The sequence below is a fragment of the Mesoplodon bidens genome, assembly GCF_964165515.1.
Source record: "Mesoplodon bidens genome assembly, chromosome: 1".
Taxonomy (NCBI): domain Eukaryota; kingdom Metazoa; phylum Chordata; class Mammalia; order Artiodactyla; family Ziphiidae; genus Mesoplodon; species Mesoplodon bidens.
The window spans coordinates 38,867,675-38,883,707 of record NC_138176.1 but is presented as its reverse complement, the minus strand read 5'-3'; the positions used below and the strand labels follow the sequence as shown (position 1 = coordinate 38,883,707).

Genomic DNA, 16,033 nt, shown 5'->3' with positions numbered 1-16,033 from the left:
GCCCAGTTAAGTTCCCTTCCCTACTCAGCAATGTGCATGCTGGTCCTCTCAGGAGCTCTCTGGGAGGAGCGGCCTCAGCAGTTGTTACCTGGTCTGCCTTTGGTGACACCAGTTACTTCCTAGTCCACAGTAGGATCCCAAGTATATGACATGTAGAAATCTTTGGGGGATAGAATGGCAGGCTTTACGCCTTGGAGAGATGAACAAACACACTGATAAGCCTTTGCTACAGGCAACGCTCACATCGCCTGGGAGCCTGTTGGAATGCAGATTCTCAGGCCCCACCCCAGACCCGCTGAAGGCCAGTCTGCTCTATAACAAGACCCAGAGTGCATATCAAACTGTAAGCTGATATGCTGTAAGCTTACACGGCTGTAAGCTCTGTCCCCCACCCCACCCCTGCCTTACAGTAGCTCCCAAAGTCTAGTTTTCATCAGAATTATTTGAGAAGTTTGTTAAAGATTTATTCTTTGACCTAATAATGCCTGGATATTTTTGTTAAGACTGGGGAGCTTGGGAATCTTCATTTTTAACAAAACTCCTAGTAGTTTGTTTTGATAGAGTTGATTGGACCACATTCTGAGAACCATTTGTTAGTGATTCCCCCTTCTCCATAAAATTCCAGCAGTATGAGTTATAGAGTCAAATGCAAAAGGTTCTAGGGTGGCACTGTCCCATAGAACTTTGTATGATGATGGAAATGTTCTATTTGGCACTCTCTGATATGGGAGGCAGTAGCCCGTGGTGCTTCACATGTGGCTAGTGAGAACTGAGGAGTTGAATTTCTAATTTCATTTCATTTTAATTAAACTTAGGTAGCCACATGTAGCTAGTGGCTACTATATTGGACAGTGCAGTCCAGGGTGATATAACTATTTCTGAGGTATGGTCTGATCAGTCAAGCTGTGCAGATAATCCTGACTTTGATTTACTAATATTTCAAAGCACAGGAGGGTGGAGGGAACTTGATTGTCCTGGCCCGTCTCTGGTAAAATATAAGTGGATTTAGAACTGCTCCCGTAATCAGATTAAGGAGCTTTTGCCACGATGTTATATATTTTCCTGGCAGTCTCAGGAGTGTCCCTGTGGGCATATCGCAGTACCTAGCTGTGTCTCTCCGTCTGCTAGAAGATTGAAACTGTCTAATCCCAGTTTGATGCTTTTGCCTTGGAAACTAACCTTTTCTTCTGGCAACCACATTTTTTTAGAACAAATATAAAGCTGAAATTCTCAAAAAACTGGAGCATCAGAGATTAATAGAGGCAGAAAGGAAGCGGATCGCTCAGATGCGCCAGCAGCAGCTAGAATCGAAGCAGTTCTTGTTTTTCGAAGATCAGCTGAAGAAGCAAGAATTAGCCCGGAGTCAGATGCGAAGCCAGGAAACTCCAGCACAGTCAGAGCAGATTGATGGGAGTGCTTTGTCCTGCCTTTCCACACACCAGAACAATTCCTTGCTGAATGTATTTGCAGATCAGCCTAATAAAAGTGATGCAACCAATTACGCTGGCCACTCGCCTCCCGTAAACAGGGCCTTAAAGCCAGCTGCAACTCTAAGTGCTGTTCAGAGTAAGTGAGGAAATGCACCCCACAAGACATGGAATCTCCTCTAATGGAACCATATTTCTGTGGCATCTGGGAGGGGTCTTCTCATTTTATTGTTAGTTGTGGTAGTTCCCTTACATGATGTGGTGTGAATGACAATATCACCTGACTTTTGCTATATGTAACCTCAGAATTCAGGAAACGTGATTTACCCCCTGGTAGAACAGAGACTCCATAATAAACAGCACTGTATTTGATCGTGGTACAGAGATCTTAAGAGAGAAAAATTCTGAGCATTTTTTTTCCTTTCACGTATTTTGACCAAGAAGCCCTGAATCCTAAAGGTAAACACACTGGAAAGGAAAGAAGATGCTGGAAAACTTGTTTGTTCAGAACCTTGTTCAGTCATTACATTTAAATATTTAGCATTTCCCTGGCCCGGGAGGATCTGTACACACGGGTGTTAACCTCCAAAGGGGTTATGTGTTTCTGCCAAAAGTTAGTGCTGCCTGGACTGCTACATCAGTGCTGGCAGCTTTCCAAAACCAAAAGGGAAAATTTCCCAGCAGACACTGTTAAGTGGAATTTATATTTCCATTTATTTTGAAAGACTTATGATAAGCAACCATTATATAAATGACTCTACTGCCAATTATTTCCAAAAACATGGTGCTTTTACCTAATGATCAACAACTTTCATAAGATGTAAGTAACACATGGCAAACACAAAAAGAGATTTATCCTACCACTTATAGAATATGAGATGTATTCTATGCAGCCTATGCACTTTGTGCCAAAAGAAAACACACACATACATGTAAATAGTTGATATAAGGCACAAAAATGTAAAAGTGCTTGCACCTTCCCACTTGTATATAAATAATTTATATGCAAGGGGTAATTTTACCTTCCTTCTAGTCAATGTTCACTTTTACAAGTTTTAAAATGAAATACAGAAAGTGGAGCACCTGATTATTTCATTTTTGAAATTTATATTTACCTGCAGTCACTTGCTAAAAACAGTTTTGAAGGATGGGATGTAAGGTTTGTTCTTTTTGTTTTTTCTCCCTTTTCTGTTTCTTAGATTTAGTGGTTGAAGGACTGAGATACGTCGTTTTATCAAGAGATCTTTGCCACAGATTTCTGCTCCTGGCAGAATCTAATACAGTGAGAGGAATAGAAACCTGTGGAATACTCTGTGGGAAACTGGTATGGTCTTTGTTTCATATCTTCCCTGCACAGGATACTTTCAGTAGAGCTGGCTTTCTTGTGATAAGCTGAGCAGAACAAAAGCATCCTAAGTTTTGTAAACATTATGAAATTAACTTAATATAGATTAATTTCATAAAACTACTGTCATTATTAATGGAATTATCCTTCTAGAAAATGGATTGTAAAATTTCAGAGATACTATAAAAGTTTATTGTAAAGAACTAACTAATCAAACCATAAGTTAAATCCTTGTTTAGAAAAAGGGTGGCTTTCAGATTTTCAGATTTCCAGAACCATCTAGTTTTCTGAATCAAATTTCCGTTGCAATTGTTAGTTTCACATATATTCCTCTAATTAACTCAACCTGCTTTCGTCTGTGGTAGATATAATCTTGCCACCCTTTTTCAGATACATGCAGACTAAAGCTAGGGTTTTGTTGTTTTCTTTAAGGCAGTAGTTTCAACAAACTGAAATCTTATAGCACAGGTCATATTTAAGTATGGAAGATTTTATCAGAAATAAGTGATGAAAGACAATATCAAACTAGAAGGAGATAAAAGAGAGAAGATACATTTAATTTCCTACTTCAAGAAAGAGGAATAATGCTTCTTTGGAAGTGCCTTTGTACCCTCTGTGGGGTATCAGTTTATGTTTCTAAGTCCAGGCACATTTTCATCCCTAAACATTTACTTGGGAACTGTTATTTAACTGAATAAGATGTTTCATTCAACACACATTCTCCTACTATATTCCAGTGTTGCATCATCACGTTTCCCCAGGGCAGAAGAAACACAGGAGACAAGCAAAGGAGAGTGACCTGCCATCTCCTCCCCACAGCCACTTTCTTTGCCCTGCAGGGGGCAGTATGCTATGGATGCTTCTTCCTCAAGACCATATGTTGTACTTAGTTTGATTCACTCATTCATTGATTCATTCTTCATTCATTCCTTCATCAGACAGGCATTCAGTCACCTACAACAGCCTCAGTCTTTGCCACATGATGCTTATAAAGAACCAGAGAGATGATTAATTATAAATGGAGCTGGGTGCTCTCAGTGGAAGTGCAGGGTATCATGGGAAGGTGTAACTGGGAAACCCTGCCTGGGAGGGTCAAGAAGGGGTTCCTTGAAAGCCGATGTTTATACTACATACGTTTAGAATACATAAAGTTAGCCATGAAAGGAGGGGCTGGGATGGAGAGAAGTGGTGTAATCAAGGCCAAAGGAATAGGGCCCAGTTTGCAGAAGTGCCCTAAGACTAGAGACAAGATGGTGCTGTGCAAGGATGGACAGCTTCTCACCACACAAACTTCTTTTTTCTGAGGATCCTATCACTACTTTACAACCCTCTTCCTTTCAACTCTTATCTTTTACCTAAGGGGGGCAATTTGTTTTTCTTTTCTCTTTATCTAATTGCCAATCCAAAACATTACCTTAATTATGGAAAATCCCAGTGAATTCCACGCCCCCCAACACCCCCCCCATAGTAGAAGAAAGTCATAAATCTCCACAGGAAATTAAATAACAATTAATAGACTAAAAACAAGACCTTCAACCTTCACAAACCTTAGAAATGTCCTTCAATAAAACCACAAAATTATTTAATTAGCATCTCCCCACCAAATAAACCTGCTGCTGTTTTGTTCTGATTTTTTCCATTGCAGGTGTAATATAACACACCATTATTTATTAGCTAAACTTCCAGGGACCAGCCCAGGATGCTAATTCCTATTTATGATACATTTTATATTGTGAAAATGGGTTTCAGGCTCCAAACAACTGACTCTCAAATTTTGGGCAGATGATCCGTGTTCAAGTATGGGGCTTTGTTTTTGAATTGTGATGGGTCGGTGTGGGAGGATGATGATGTAAGTGGTGGGCACTTTCTAGTCTTGTTAAAACATTATACTTCCTACTCAGCCTTTTTTTTTCTGCCAGATGCTTATTATTCTCTTTGCTATTTGTTTTTCAGATGCATAATGAATTTACTATTACCCACTTAATCGTGCCAAAACAGTCTGCGGGACCAGACTATTGCGACGTGGAGAATGTAGAAGAATTATTCGGTGTTCAGGATCAACACAATCTCCTCACTCTGGGTTGGATCCATGTACGTTTCACCTTTTGGGTTTCAGTTTATTTATTTATTTTTTTTGGCGGGCTGTTTTCCTTCTGGAGGAAGTTTAGCTTAAGAAATAGTTTCTTTTTAAAAATTTTCAAGTGTAATAAACGTCATCGTTTTAAAGCATTTTCTTCAATGTTAGGCTGTGTCTACATCTGTCAAATCCAGATTTGGAGAGGGCTATAGTATGCTTTTTCCTACCATCCCAAGTTGAAAGAGAGATAAACATTTGGAAATCAGCTGACTTGTTTTGATGGTTTTATGTAGTCTAATGGAGACCTAGGCAGATTTTTAACTAATATGATTAGACAATTATTAACATTCTCTTTCCCATGGCTGTGGGTCTAAAGTAAATATTTTAAGAAAATTTCTGAAAAGGTCTCTTTTAAAAAGGTGTTTGTACATATCAAATAGGGACCTTACCCTCCACTTCACCTCCCCTACAGGCCAAGGATGCATGCGTCACTGTATAAACAGCCACGGAGTAGGGCCAAAAACATTGGGTTCCAACATCCACCAGGCCACCATAGGAGCAGGAAAGGGCTTACAAATCAAAAGACATGAGTTTAAATATCAGCTCTGCTAAGAATTCACTATAGGAATGTTGGCAAGTTATTTAAGCAATCTGAGCATCAGCTTTATCATCCATAAAATGGGGACCATAATAATGGACTTCATGTGATAGTGAGATAATGTCAGTGAATTTCTTAGCACATTTTTTCTAGGAACTCAGCATATTATAGCTGATGATATTTGGTGATGATATTGTACTTTTCCTATCCATGGTTTCATCTGTCTGGGGACATTTTTCCATTCAGTCTCACACATCTTGGCCTGGTGTAGAAACAAGTCATCTCACAGCATGAGATGCTAGTCAGGATTTCCAGGGCACATCCTAGGGACCTCCAAGGGCCTCTGAAGAGTGAGAAGGAGGCATTTTTTATTTTACTTGCTTTATAGAGAAGTATTGAGGAGGGGCAGGACACACATCCTCACCCACACCTCAACACACACACACACAATCACCAAGCTTTTGGTGTTTTGTAATTCAGGAGGGCAGAGGAGACTAGTCCTAGCTCCACCTGCAATTACTGTGTGCCTGTACAGTCCTTGGATCAGGACTCCTAGCGTCCTGTTTCCAGGTTCCCTCATTGATCCAGTAGGGCTAATGAATGCCTTCTCTCCCTCACCAATTTGTGTGAGCTGTAAGCAACATACTAGACGTGAAAGCCCTTTGAAAACTATAAACCACCTCTCAAATACAAGAAATTATTTATAATGAAGACTTTGCAAAAATTTTCTGTATGTCTGTTTGTTTTCCTTACCAGTATGTGCCTTACTGTTTGCTTAGAAATTGGGTCATTTTAAAGGCATTATTTAGTTTAATGTAATTTTCTGTAACAAGAATGCATTTTAAAGGAAAACAAATTGTAGCAAAGCAATTGTAACATAAACTGAGAAAGAATGACAGTTAAGTTACACTTATGTTGAAAAGTCAGTGTTAATTTATCTCATAAAACATTTCCCAGATCAGAAACAAAAGATTTTCCCTTCTGACATGTACATATAATGTATGCAATAATGAAGTTATTTAAATAATGAATTTAGCATAATTTTAGAATCCTAAGACTTTGCTTTTTAAAAATTTTACCATGTCAGATTGTTGTGGTTCAATGAAATCAGTAACATGCTGTATTTCTAAACTTCAGTGGTTGTAATGACTTTTTGTGATGGTTTTTATTGGCATAACAATAGCAACAAATTCCAGAGCTAACATTTTTTGGATATAAATTGGTCATAGGAAAGAAAGGTTGAATCAGAATCAGACGGATCTGGATTTCAATTTAGACGTCTCAGCTTAACTAGCTCTATGCCCTTCAGCATGTTATTTACTCTTCTGCTTAGCTCAGTTTCCTCATCTGGTAAAATGGGGATAATAACAGCACTCACCTCATCTTGTAAAATTAATTCATGAAAAGTGACTAGTTCAGTGCCTGGCATGTTATTCAGTTGTGATAAATGGCATCAGCTGCTGATGTTGTCATCATCGTCATTACCATCATCAGCATCATTTTTATCTCCATAGAATGGGGACATGGGATTGGAGCACCATTCTCCCATGGGAGAGCTGTCCTTATTGGAGCTGGAGTGATTCCTCTTGGCAGAAATGAAGGACTCAGAATATCTTAAGGTGCAACACAAAGACACAAAACAGAAACAATGAAAACAAAACAAAAACAAACAACAGAATGTCTTAACAGTGTGCATTCAGTCTGGAAATAAGTTGAAGGGAGAGTGATTTGTCTGTTTGACAATCTGCTTGCTGCCTCCATAGCACTAGAGCTTCTTTGAACACTTCTTACTTTTTCATCAAGGCATAGAAGGCTCTATGTATGAATAGAAGTTTTCACTGAATCAGGTAACAGGCAGTCAGACCCTCCCACTCATGCCCTCACTAAAGACTTGGGCTTTAAAAGTTAATTTCTGTTCTTCAGTTGATCTAAGTCTTTGCAGACCAATAGTTATTTTTTCCCTGCCGGACATTTATCTTTCTATAAATAGATATCAATGGATTTTACCTTCATTTTATTAAATAAAGTAGAAAGGGGTTTTGAAATCTTGCATTTCTTCAACAGATCATAGTTATGTGTAAAGGCATGAAGCAGTTTCTATGGGTCTATGCCCTCTAGTTAATAATGACAACATTAGACAGTCTCTTCAATAAGACGTGCTGGCAAAAGTGTAAAACAGCTACATGTAGAAGAATGAAATTAGAACACTCTGTAATGCCATACACAAAAATAAACTCAATATGGATTAAAGACCTAAATGTAAGATGGGATACTATAAAACTCTTAGAGGAAAACATAGGCAGAACCCTCTCTGACATAAATTACAGCAAGATCTTTTTCGATCCACCACTTAAAGTAATGGAAATAAATAAATAAATAAATAAATAATAAACAAATGGGACCTAATTAAACTTAAAAGCTTTTGCACAACAAAGGAAACCATAAACAAAAGGAAAGACAACCCACAGAATGGGAGAAAATATTTGCAAATGAAGCAACTGACAAGGGATTAATCTCTAAAATATACAAACAGCTCATGTAGCTCAATATCAAGAAATCAAGCAACCTAATCAAAAAATGTGCAGAAGATCTAAATAGACATTTCTCCAATGAATACATACAGATGGCCAAAAGCACATGAAAAGATGTTTAACATCGCTAATAATTAGAGAAATGCAAATCAAAACTACAATGCAGTATCACCTCACACCAGTCAGAATGGGCATCATCAGAAAGTCTACAAACAGTAAATGCTAGAGAGGGTGTGGAGAAAGGGAGCCCTCCTGCACTATTGGTGGTAATGTAAATTGGTACGACCGCTATGGAGAACAGTATGGAGGCTCCTTAAAAAACTAAAAATAGAACTACCATATGATCTAGCAGTCCCACTCCTGGGCATCTATCTGGAGAAAACCATAATTCAAAAAGATACATGCACCCCAGTGTTCATTGCAGCACTATTTACAATAGCCAGGACATGGAAGCAACCTAAATGTCCATCGACAGAGGAATAGATAAAGAAGATGTGGTTCATATATACAATGGAATATTACTCAGCCATAAAAAAGAATGAAATAATGCCATTTACAGCAACATGGATGGACCTAGACATTATCATACTAAGTGAAGTAAGCCAGACAGAGAGAGACAAATATCATATGATATCACATACATGGAATCTAAAAGAAAATGATACAAATGAACTTATATACAAAATAGAAATAGACCCACAGACATAGAAAACAAACATGGTTACCAAAGGGGAAAGGGGGAGAGGGATAAGTTTGGAGTTTGGATTAACATATACACACTACTATATATAAAATAATCAACAAGGACCTACTGTATAGCACAGGGAACTCTCCTCAATATTCTGTAATGACCTATATAGGAAAAGAATTTGAAAAAGAATGGATATCTGTATATGTATAACCGAATCACTTTGTTGTACATCTGAAACTAACACAACATTGTAAATCAACTATATTCCGATATAAAATAAAAATTAAATTAAAAAAATGACAACATTACAATAAAAACAGCAATGACAACAGCAATGATAAAAGCTAATGATTTTGATTCCTATCTCTGTGCTAGGCACTGTTTTAAGAATTTTACATGGATTGTCTCATTTAAGTTTCATAACAATCCCATGAAGAAAATGATTATTATCCTTATTTTACAATTGCTGAAATAGGCATGAGGAGGTTATGGAATCTTTGCAGTGTCATACAACTAGGGAGCGATGGAGCCAGGACCCAGCATGACGGGGATGTTGGATACATGATTTAAGTGATCGCATCCCTTTTTCAAGGGTGGTTGGGGTTTGCTGTGAATTACAAATCATGTGGGTGCACGTGTTTGTCTCTCCTAAACACAGGTCTGTATATAGCCCCAAACCTGGGAGACAGCTCTTTTAATTTATAGTCTCCCCTTCCCTCCCGTCATGCGAGATGAGTCCTAAACATCTTCAACACCTCGGAGAGCTCTGTTCCCTCATCTATAGGGAATGGGGATCCATAAAGGGATACCAGCATAGTGTGGAATATTCAACAAAACTTTTCCTTTTATGTCCACGGTGTTGTATATAAGTATCTCTGGGTTTCCAGTCACAGTTGTGCTCCTTGTGAGCAAGTTCCTTAAAGGAGTCTCAGGATCCTTGTACGTAAAACTGAGACACTAAGTATCTCCCAGATGAGTTGTGATGATTAAATGAAGATCTATGTAAAGGCTTTGGCAAATTTTCAGTTTTATGTTATCCCAATAAGCAGAAAGTACATAAACGCTCCCAAGAGCCTCTTCTCAAAGTCAGAGTTATTCCATAGATGCATAAAGGGAAGGATTATGTCAGCAAGACATTTTCAGAATCCTCTTGATTAATGATGGTAAAAAAGAAAAAGCAAATAACTAGAGTTTTTTCTTGGCCTGGGCTCTGACTTTGGCCAGCACTCAGCTATTGATTGTCCAATAGGATTGTCCAATAAGAGTGTCCTCTTTTCTTTTTTTTTATAGACACATCCAACCCAAACTGCGTTCTTATCCAGTGTTGATCTCCACACTCACTGTTCTTATCAGCTCATGTTGCCAGAGGCCATTGCCATTGTCTGTTCACCGAAGCATAAAGAGTAAGTGTGACTACTGAGAGGGTTCAAGTAAGGCTTTGTCTGGGTCTCCTAGGTTCAAGTGTGTCCACACACCAGGTTGTAGCACTTGGATACGTAGGCAAACCATGCCCTTGGGAAAAAGAGATTGGTGCCTGCTGGCTTCCATAACTTGTAGGTCTGCCATCCTTTCCGTGGTAGAATTACTGGTTTTCCTTCTTTACATGACCTTGAAGTGGATAAAGCAGATGTTATTCCAGTGTGCCGTCTGAGATCTAAGTTCTGTTGTATGATTTCTGCTGTGAGAAAATTTCCAGCCTTGGGGAATTCCCTGGCGGTCCAGTGGTTTGGACTCTGAGCTTCCACTGCAGGGGGCATGGGTTCCATCCCTGGTCCAGGAACTGAGATCCCACATGCTGAATGGTGCGGCCAAAAACAAAAAAAAAAAAAAAAAGAGGGAGAAGAAAATTCCCAGCCTTAGCTTAATTATCTCCAAAACCTTCCTAAATTTGGAGGACAATGACTATCATGGCACGATTATGAGCAGAGGAATCAGACAAACTGATACTGGAATCCCGATTTGATACCTGACCACTATGAGCCTCAGTCTCTTCATCCCTGATATTTATCCATCACAGATTGATGTGAAGGTGAAACTAGATGATAGTCTACATAAAGGGCTTAGCATAGTGCCTGGCACCACAGCCCACACTCAGTAAATATTTACTGCAGCTATAAATACTATTTATTTCTCAGGAATATTGCAGGTTCAGTTCCGGATCACCACAATAAAGCAACTGACACAATAAAGTGAGTCACATGAATGTTTTGGTTCCCCAGTGCATATAAAAGTTATGTTTACATTGCAGACTATTAAGTGTGCAGTAGCATTATGTCTAAAAAAACAATGTACATACCTTAATTTAAAAATACTTTATTGCTCAGTAATGCGAATTATCATCTGAGTCTTCAGCGCGTCATAGATCACTGATCACACTTTACCATAACAAATATAATAATGGAAAAGTTTGAAATATTGTGAGAATTACCAAAATGTGACAAAGAGAGGTGAAGTGAGCAAATGCTGGAAAATGGCTCCAGTAGACTTGCTCAATGCAGAGTTGCCACAAACCTTCAATTTGTAAAAATGCAGTATCTTCGAAGTGCAATAAAGTGAAGTACAATAAAATGAGATATGCATGTATTAGAGAAATTAGAAATATCCATCAGCTGTAATTTCCTCCTAGGGGTCTCAGCTTTTCTCCCAAGGTCTCACACAGCAGTTCAGGCACTTGGCAGTAGCACTGGTCTCTTCAGTCTTCCTCTAGGCCGTCAGCAGAGCACTGGTTTAAAAAATCACTGTAAAATTTTTAGTTTGTCGTTTCTTTCTCCATTCCATTTGAAGAATATGTATGCTTGTGCCATTCAAATTAAAGCATCTGGAAAGCCCAAATGATCCTTAAGTTTTGTACCTTTTTTTCACTCTGAAACTTAGCACCGGCATCTTCAGGCTCACCAATGCTGGCATGCTTGAGGTTTCCGCTTGTAAAAAGAAGGGCTTTCATCCACACACCAAGGACCCCAGGCTGTTCAGTGTGAGTAGACAACGTTGGTTATTTTTTGCACATAGTGTCTATTTTTCACCCCCCCCTTTTTTTTTGATTGAAATATAGTTGATGTAATACGTTACTTTCAGGTATACAATATAGTGACATTTTCATACCTTATGAAATGATCACCATGATAAGTCTAGTAACCATCTGTCCCCATACTAAGTTATTAAAATATTATTGACCATATTCGTTATGCTATATATTACACCCCTGTGGCTTAAAAAGATGTGATATATATATATATATATATATATATATATATATATATATATACATACACACACACAATGAAATATTAACCATAAAAAAAATGAAATCTTGCCATTTGCAACAACGTGGATGAATCTAGAGGGTATTATGTTAAGTGAAATAAGTCAGACGGAGGAAGACAAATACTATATGATTTCACTTATATGTGGAATCTAAAAAACAAAACAAACAAAACAGTCATAAATAGAACAAATGCGTGGTTGCCAGAGGGAAGGGGGTTTGCAGGTGAAATAGGTGAAGGAGATTAAGAGGTAGAGACTTCCAGCTATAAAACACATAAGCCTCTTTTTTTTTTAAGGAGAGAAATAGTAGCAATATAATATAGGATAAAACACTTTATTGCTTAGTTTGGAACTTTCTTATCTCATAAAATCAATCAATCTTTGTATTTTCTTCTGATTTCTTGTCATTACTATTTTACTTACAAAAGAATGACAGTATTTCTGTAGCAGAGTTGATTATACATAAAGTTTCCTTTCCATTTACGTATCTGTGTGATACTTAAACAATTAACAGTTTTCTCCAGGGTCCCAGCAAGCAAACGATTATTAAAGAAAGTGATATTAAATGTATCCTGAATTATTTCTGCTTGATATGGCCAAATTAGTTTTTCATAACAGTTCAATGAAAACTGTAATCCTATGTTTTTGATTACCTTTGTATAGCCCCAAAGTAACATTATTTGAGTACATCCTTTTCTGTTTGCTTGGCTGTTTGCTTGGCTGTTCCCTGGCTGTGACATCAGAGAAACAGTATTTTGAACTTAGAATTTATTTAAAATGAAAATTACTTGCACCTTTTGTAAACATTTTCTTGTTGTTGAAAATGAATACATATGATTGTATTTGTTCTGAGTGGAAATATTTTTAAAATTAGAAACATTTTAAATTAGGAAATTCATACTCCCTCCCTAAAGAGAATCGTGTTAAACATCATGAGGTAAAGCCAATTTTTTCTTTCCTAGATATGCAAACATGTGTTGCTAAAAGACATAAAAATAATCGTACTGGATCTGAGGTGATATGTTCCGAAGATTAGCACCGTCCACGCCAGACACTTACCCATGGACCTGTGGTTGCTGGATTTTCTTAAGATGTTTCCAGAAAGGACTGACATTTTATATTTATACATTTTAGATCAGAAAGTTTGATATTTATTACTTTTGCACATTTTGAAGCTTTCTTTTTGGGTTGCTTTGTCTCAAGAGAGGTTACAATGGAGTTAAATCAATACCTATTAATGTGCCCAAATACTATGACCAGATAATAAATTGTGCCGCAAACAACAATATGTCTGGAATTTTTAAACTTTTTTTTTGATGTATAGTGGGTGTACAATATTATATAAGTTCTAAGTGTACAACGTAGTGATTCACAATTTTTAAAAGTTATACTGTCTGGTATTTTTAGAGGTCTCTGCATGTGTGTTCAGAGCTTTAGATGTTTTCCTGTATTATTTTTATTCCTGTGAAATGTAGTTCCACATAAGAAATTCTGAGTACCAGGGGGTTTCCAAGACAGGCCATATGTTTCTGAGACTTTTCCCTGCGGTGGTTGAAGAAGGATGTGAGAAGAAACACGGCTGCAGACAGTTGAGCCCATCGTGTGTTTTCAGTGTCAGCGAATCCTGGCTCAGAGTCTGTAGTCAATCTTAGTGTAGGAGACCAGAGCCCTGAGCTTCTACTCAGGGATCAGGTGTCAGAGGGCCTGAGATAGCCGATGATTCATTAACTTGATTTAGAGGACTAAAAGCAGAGACACTTGAGAGAGGAATAAAAAAAGGCTCAGATGGAAATGTAAAGCCTATTTCTGTGGAAGCCAATAGGGAGAAGAAATGAGGGTTAGGAAATACTGATAATTCTCAACCAAAAAGAATAAATAAAATCATTTGGAAACAACATTCATAATTAAAAGTATCTATATAAGCCAAGGCACAGGGAATAGGAAGAAAAATGTGTTTAAACTGAATAGGGTATCATGAATACAGAGTTATAATATGACCAAGGCTTGGAATGGAATTTGTGACTGGTACCCAGATAATAAAGGCATTTACCTGGATCAAAAGATAATAGATTAATAGAAGAAATGGGGGACTGATGGAGTATGTTGGCAAGTTGAATTGATAGGAAAACATTATGAAGAAAATGTAGCCCAAATAAAAGGAGAGAAGAATGGAAGTCAAGCTAATCTGATCTAACCATCTCTCTTCCCAATGTTTTGTGTGCCAACCTCAGCTTTCCCAGACTTTGCTTTCCCCCTGGCATTATATCTGAGTTGCCTAAATGATCTTGTTTTCATGTACTAACATCTACTTTTTAGTTCAAGGATTTCTGTATTCCTAGGAGGACTATTCCCTGCACTCTGTGCTTGGGCGAGATAACATTCCTCCCCCACTTGTCTCTTCCCTAATACAGGTATCATGTAACCTAGCTTCTACTCTAGTTCTCATTCATAAAGAGCCTACTGTGGGCAGCTCAGTGACTTGTTTCTGCCTATGACAACTTGTAGGCTTGGAGAGTTCAGGTCCCAGACTCCAGAAGCAAGAGCTTTGCTTGCCCAATGCACGGGGACTTGAATCTATAGTCTCCGACAGCTAAGGGCATATTAACTCTGCGAGCCTGGCTCCACGGACAGCCCACTTTCCCCCGAGTGATGCTGTCCTCAACATCTTAGCATTTAAGGACAGCATGATATTCTGAAATACTTGATCACAGGAAAAGATTATGTAATTTCAAGTAACAATGAAAGGGAGAGTTGAGAAATGAATGATATCCTCAGGGTGGAAACCAAAGATACAGTAGTAGACCCAGAGGATGTCCAGTGAGAGGTATCTGATGAAAAAACTATGGCCATTGAATGGTACCTAGAGATAGAAAGGACTCAATTGAAAGCCAAGAACATTTGGCTTCTTAGATTTCTGGAGAGAATAGAAAGAGCTACTCTGAGCATTCAGAGCCAGTTATATTGCTTCTGAATAGCAAATTAGAAGGGAACTCATTTTTCATTTAAAAGATATATCATATTCCCTAAAGGAGTGGGGGCATTCTTGGCATTTTTATTCCCTTGCAAGGGGACGCAAAATCTCAGGCCTGAGACGATGTTTGAAAAGCTGCTCTTGAAGGGCGTATGGTTTTCTTATGCCAGGTGCAAGCCCAACTAACCAGACTTCCCAGGAAGACCTTGTCACAGAGCTGAAGGACTCCTGGAGGCTGCAAACCTATGACTCGCCCTGCGTGGAAGAATGAGTTCCTGATGTTCTGTGTCTGAAAGAGGAACCATCAGAGATGTGGACACGCCACCGAGGGCTGGGCTGGCCGGGAGCAGAGCCCATGTGAGTCACCGTGGAGGCCCGTATGAGTGTGAGTGTGTGTGAGTGTGTGTGTGTGTGTGTGTGTGTGAGTGGGTGGGTGTGTGACCATAGACGTTCTCTGGAAGAACTTCCCCTGGAAGATCTCATTCCCAGAAGGCAGTGCAGCTCCCTCATTTGAATATGAATCCATTCCAGAGCCCCATTTGCCACTTCCTTACCTTCAAAGGCAAAGATAGTTCATTTCTTTTCAGATTTGTGCTTCTGTAGAAAATGAACCAATTACACCTGAGCTTCCTTTGTATTTTTTTTAATTTTTATTGGACTATAGCTGATTTACGATGTGTTAGTTTCTGCTGTACAGCAAAGTGTATCCGTTATACATATATATATATATATATATATATATATATATATATATATATATATATATCTCGCCACTCTTTTTTAGATTCTTTTCCCATATAGGTCATTACAGAGTATTGAGAATTTCCTTTGGTTTTGAATGCTAGTCTGTTTGTACTCAGTGCCTGGCACCTGGTATGTACTTGTTATGGGCTGAGTTGTGTCCCCCCCAGAATTCACATGTTGAAGTCCCAACCCCCAGTACCTCAGAATGTGAATGTATTTGGAGAAAGAACCTTTAGAGAAGTAATTGAGTTAAAATTTGGCCACTAGAGGGGGCCCTAATCCAATGTGACTGGTGTCCTTACAAGAAGAGATCAGGACACAGACAGACACAGAGGGAAGACCCTGTGATGACACAGGGAGAAGATGGCCGTCTACGGGGAGAGAG

At 38.5% G+C, this 16,033-nt stretch overlaps 1 protein-coding gene across 6 annotated transcripts in view; it reads left to right on the top strand.

The window, feature by feature from the left end:
• Positions 1 to 15,617, top strand: part of STAMBPL1 (STAM binding protein like 1) — a 44,924-nt gene extending 29,307 nt beyond the window's left edge. For 4 of the 6 annotated variants that reach the window (XM_081232096.1, XM_081232098.1, XM_081232097.1 and 1 more), the window contains 6 exons: positions 1,209 to 1,566; positions 2,627 to 2,751; positions 4,726 to 4,863; positions 9,960 to 10,072; positions 11,544 to 11,643; positions 12,896 to 13,237. In XM_081232096.1, the coding sequence (XP_081088222.1) occupies positions 1,209 to 1,566; positions 2,627 to 2,751; positions 4,726 to 4,863; positions 9,960 to 10,072; positions 11,544 to 11,643; positions 12,896 to 12,952 (891 nt within the window). In that variant the 3' untranslated portion in view covers positions 12,953 to 13,237. Of the gene's footprint in view, positions 1 to 1,208; positions 1,567 to 2,626; positions 2,752 to 4,725; positions 4,864 to 9,959; positions 10,073 to 11,543; positions 11,644 to 12,895; positions 13,238 to 15,074 lie in introns of those variants that run through there. The other 2 variants (XM_081232099.1, XM_081232101.1) reach the window with 2 other exon arrangements.
• Positions 15,618 to 16,033: the final 416 nt, after the last annotated feature.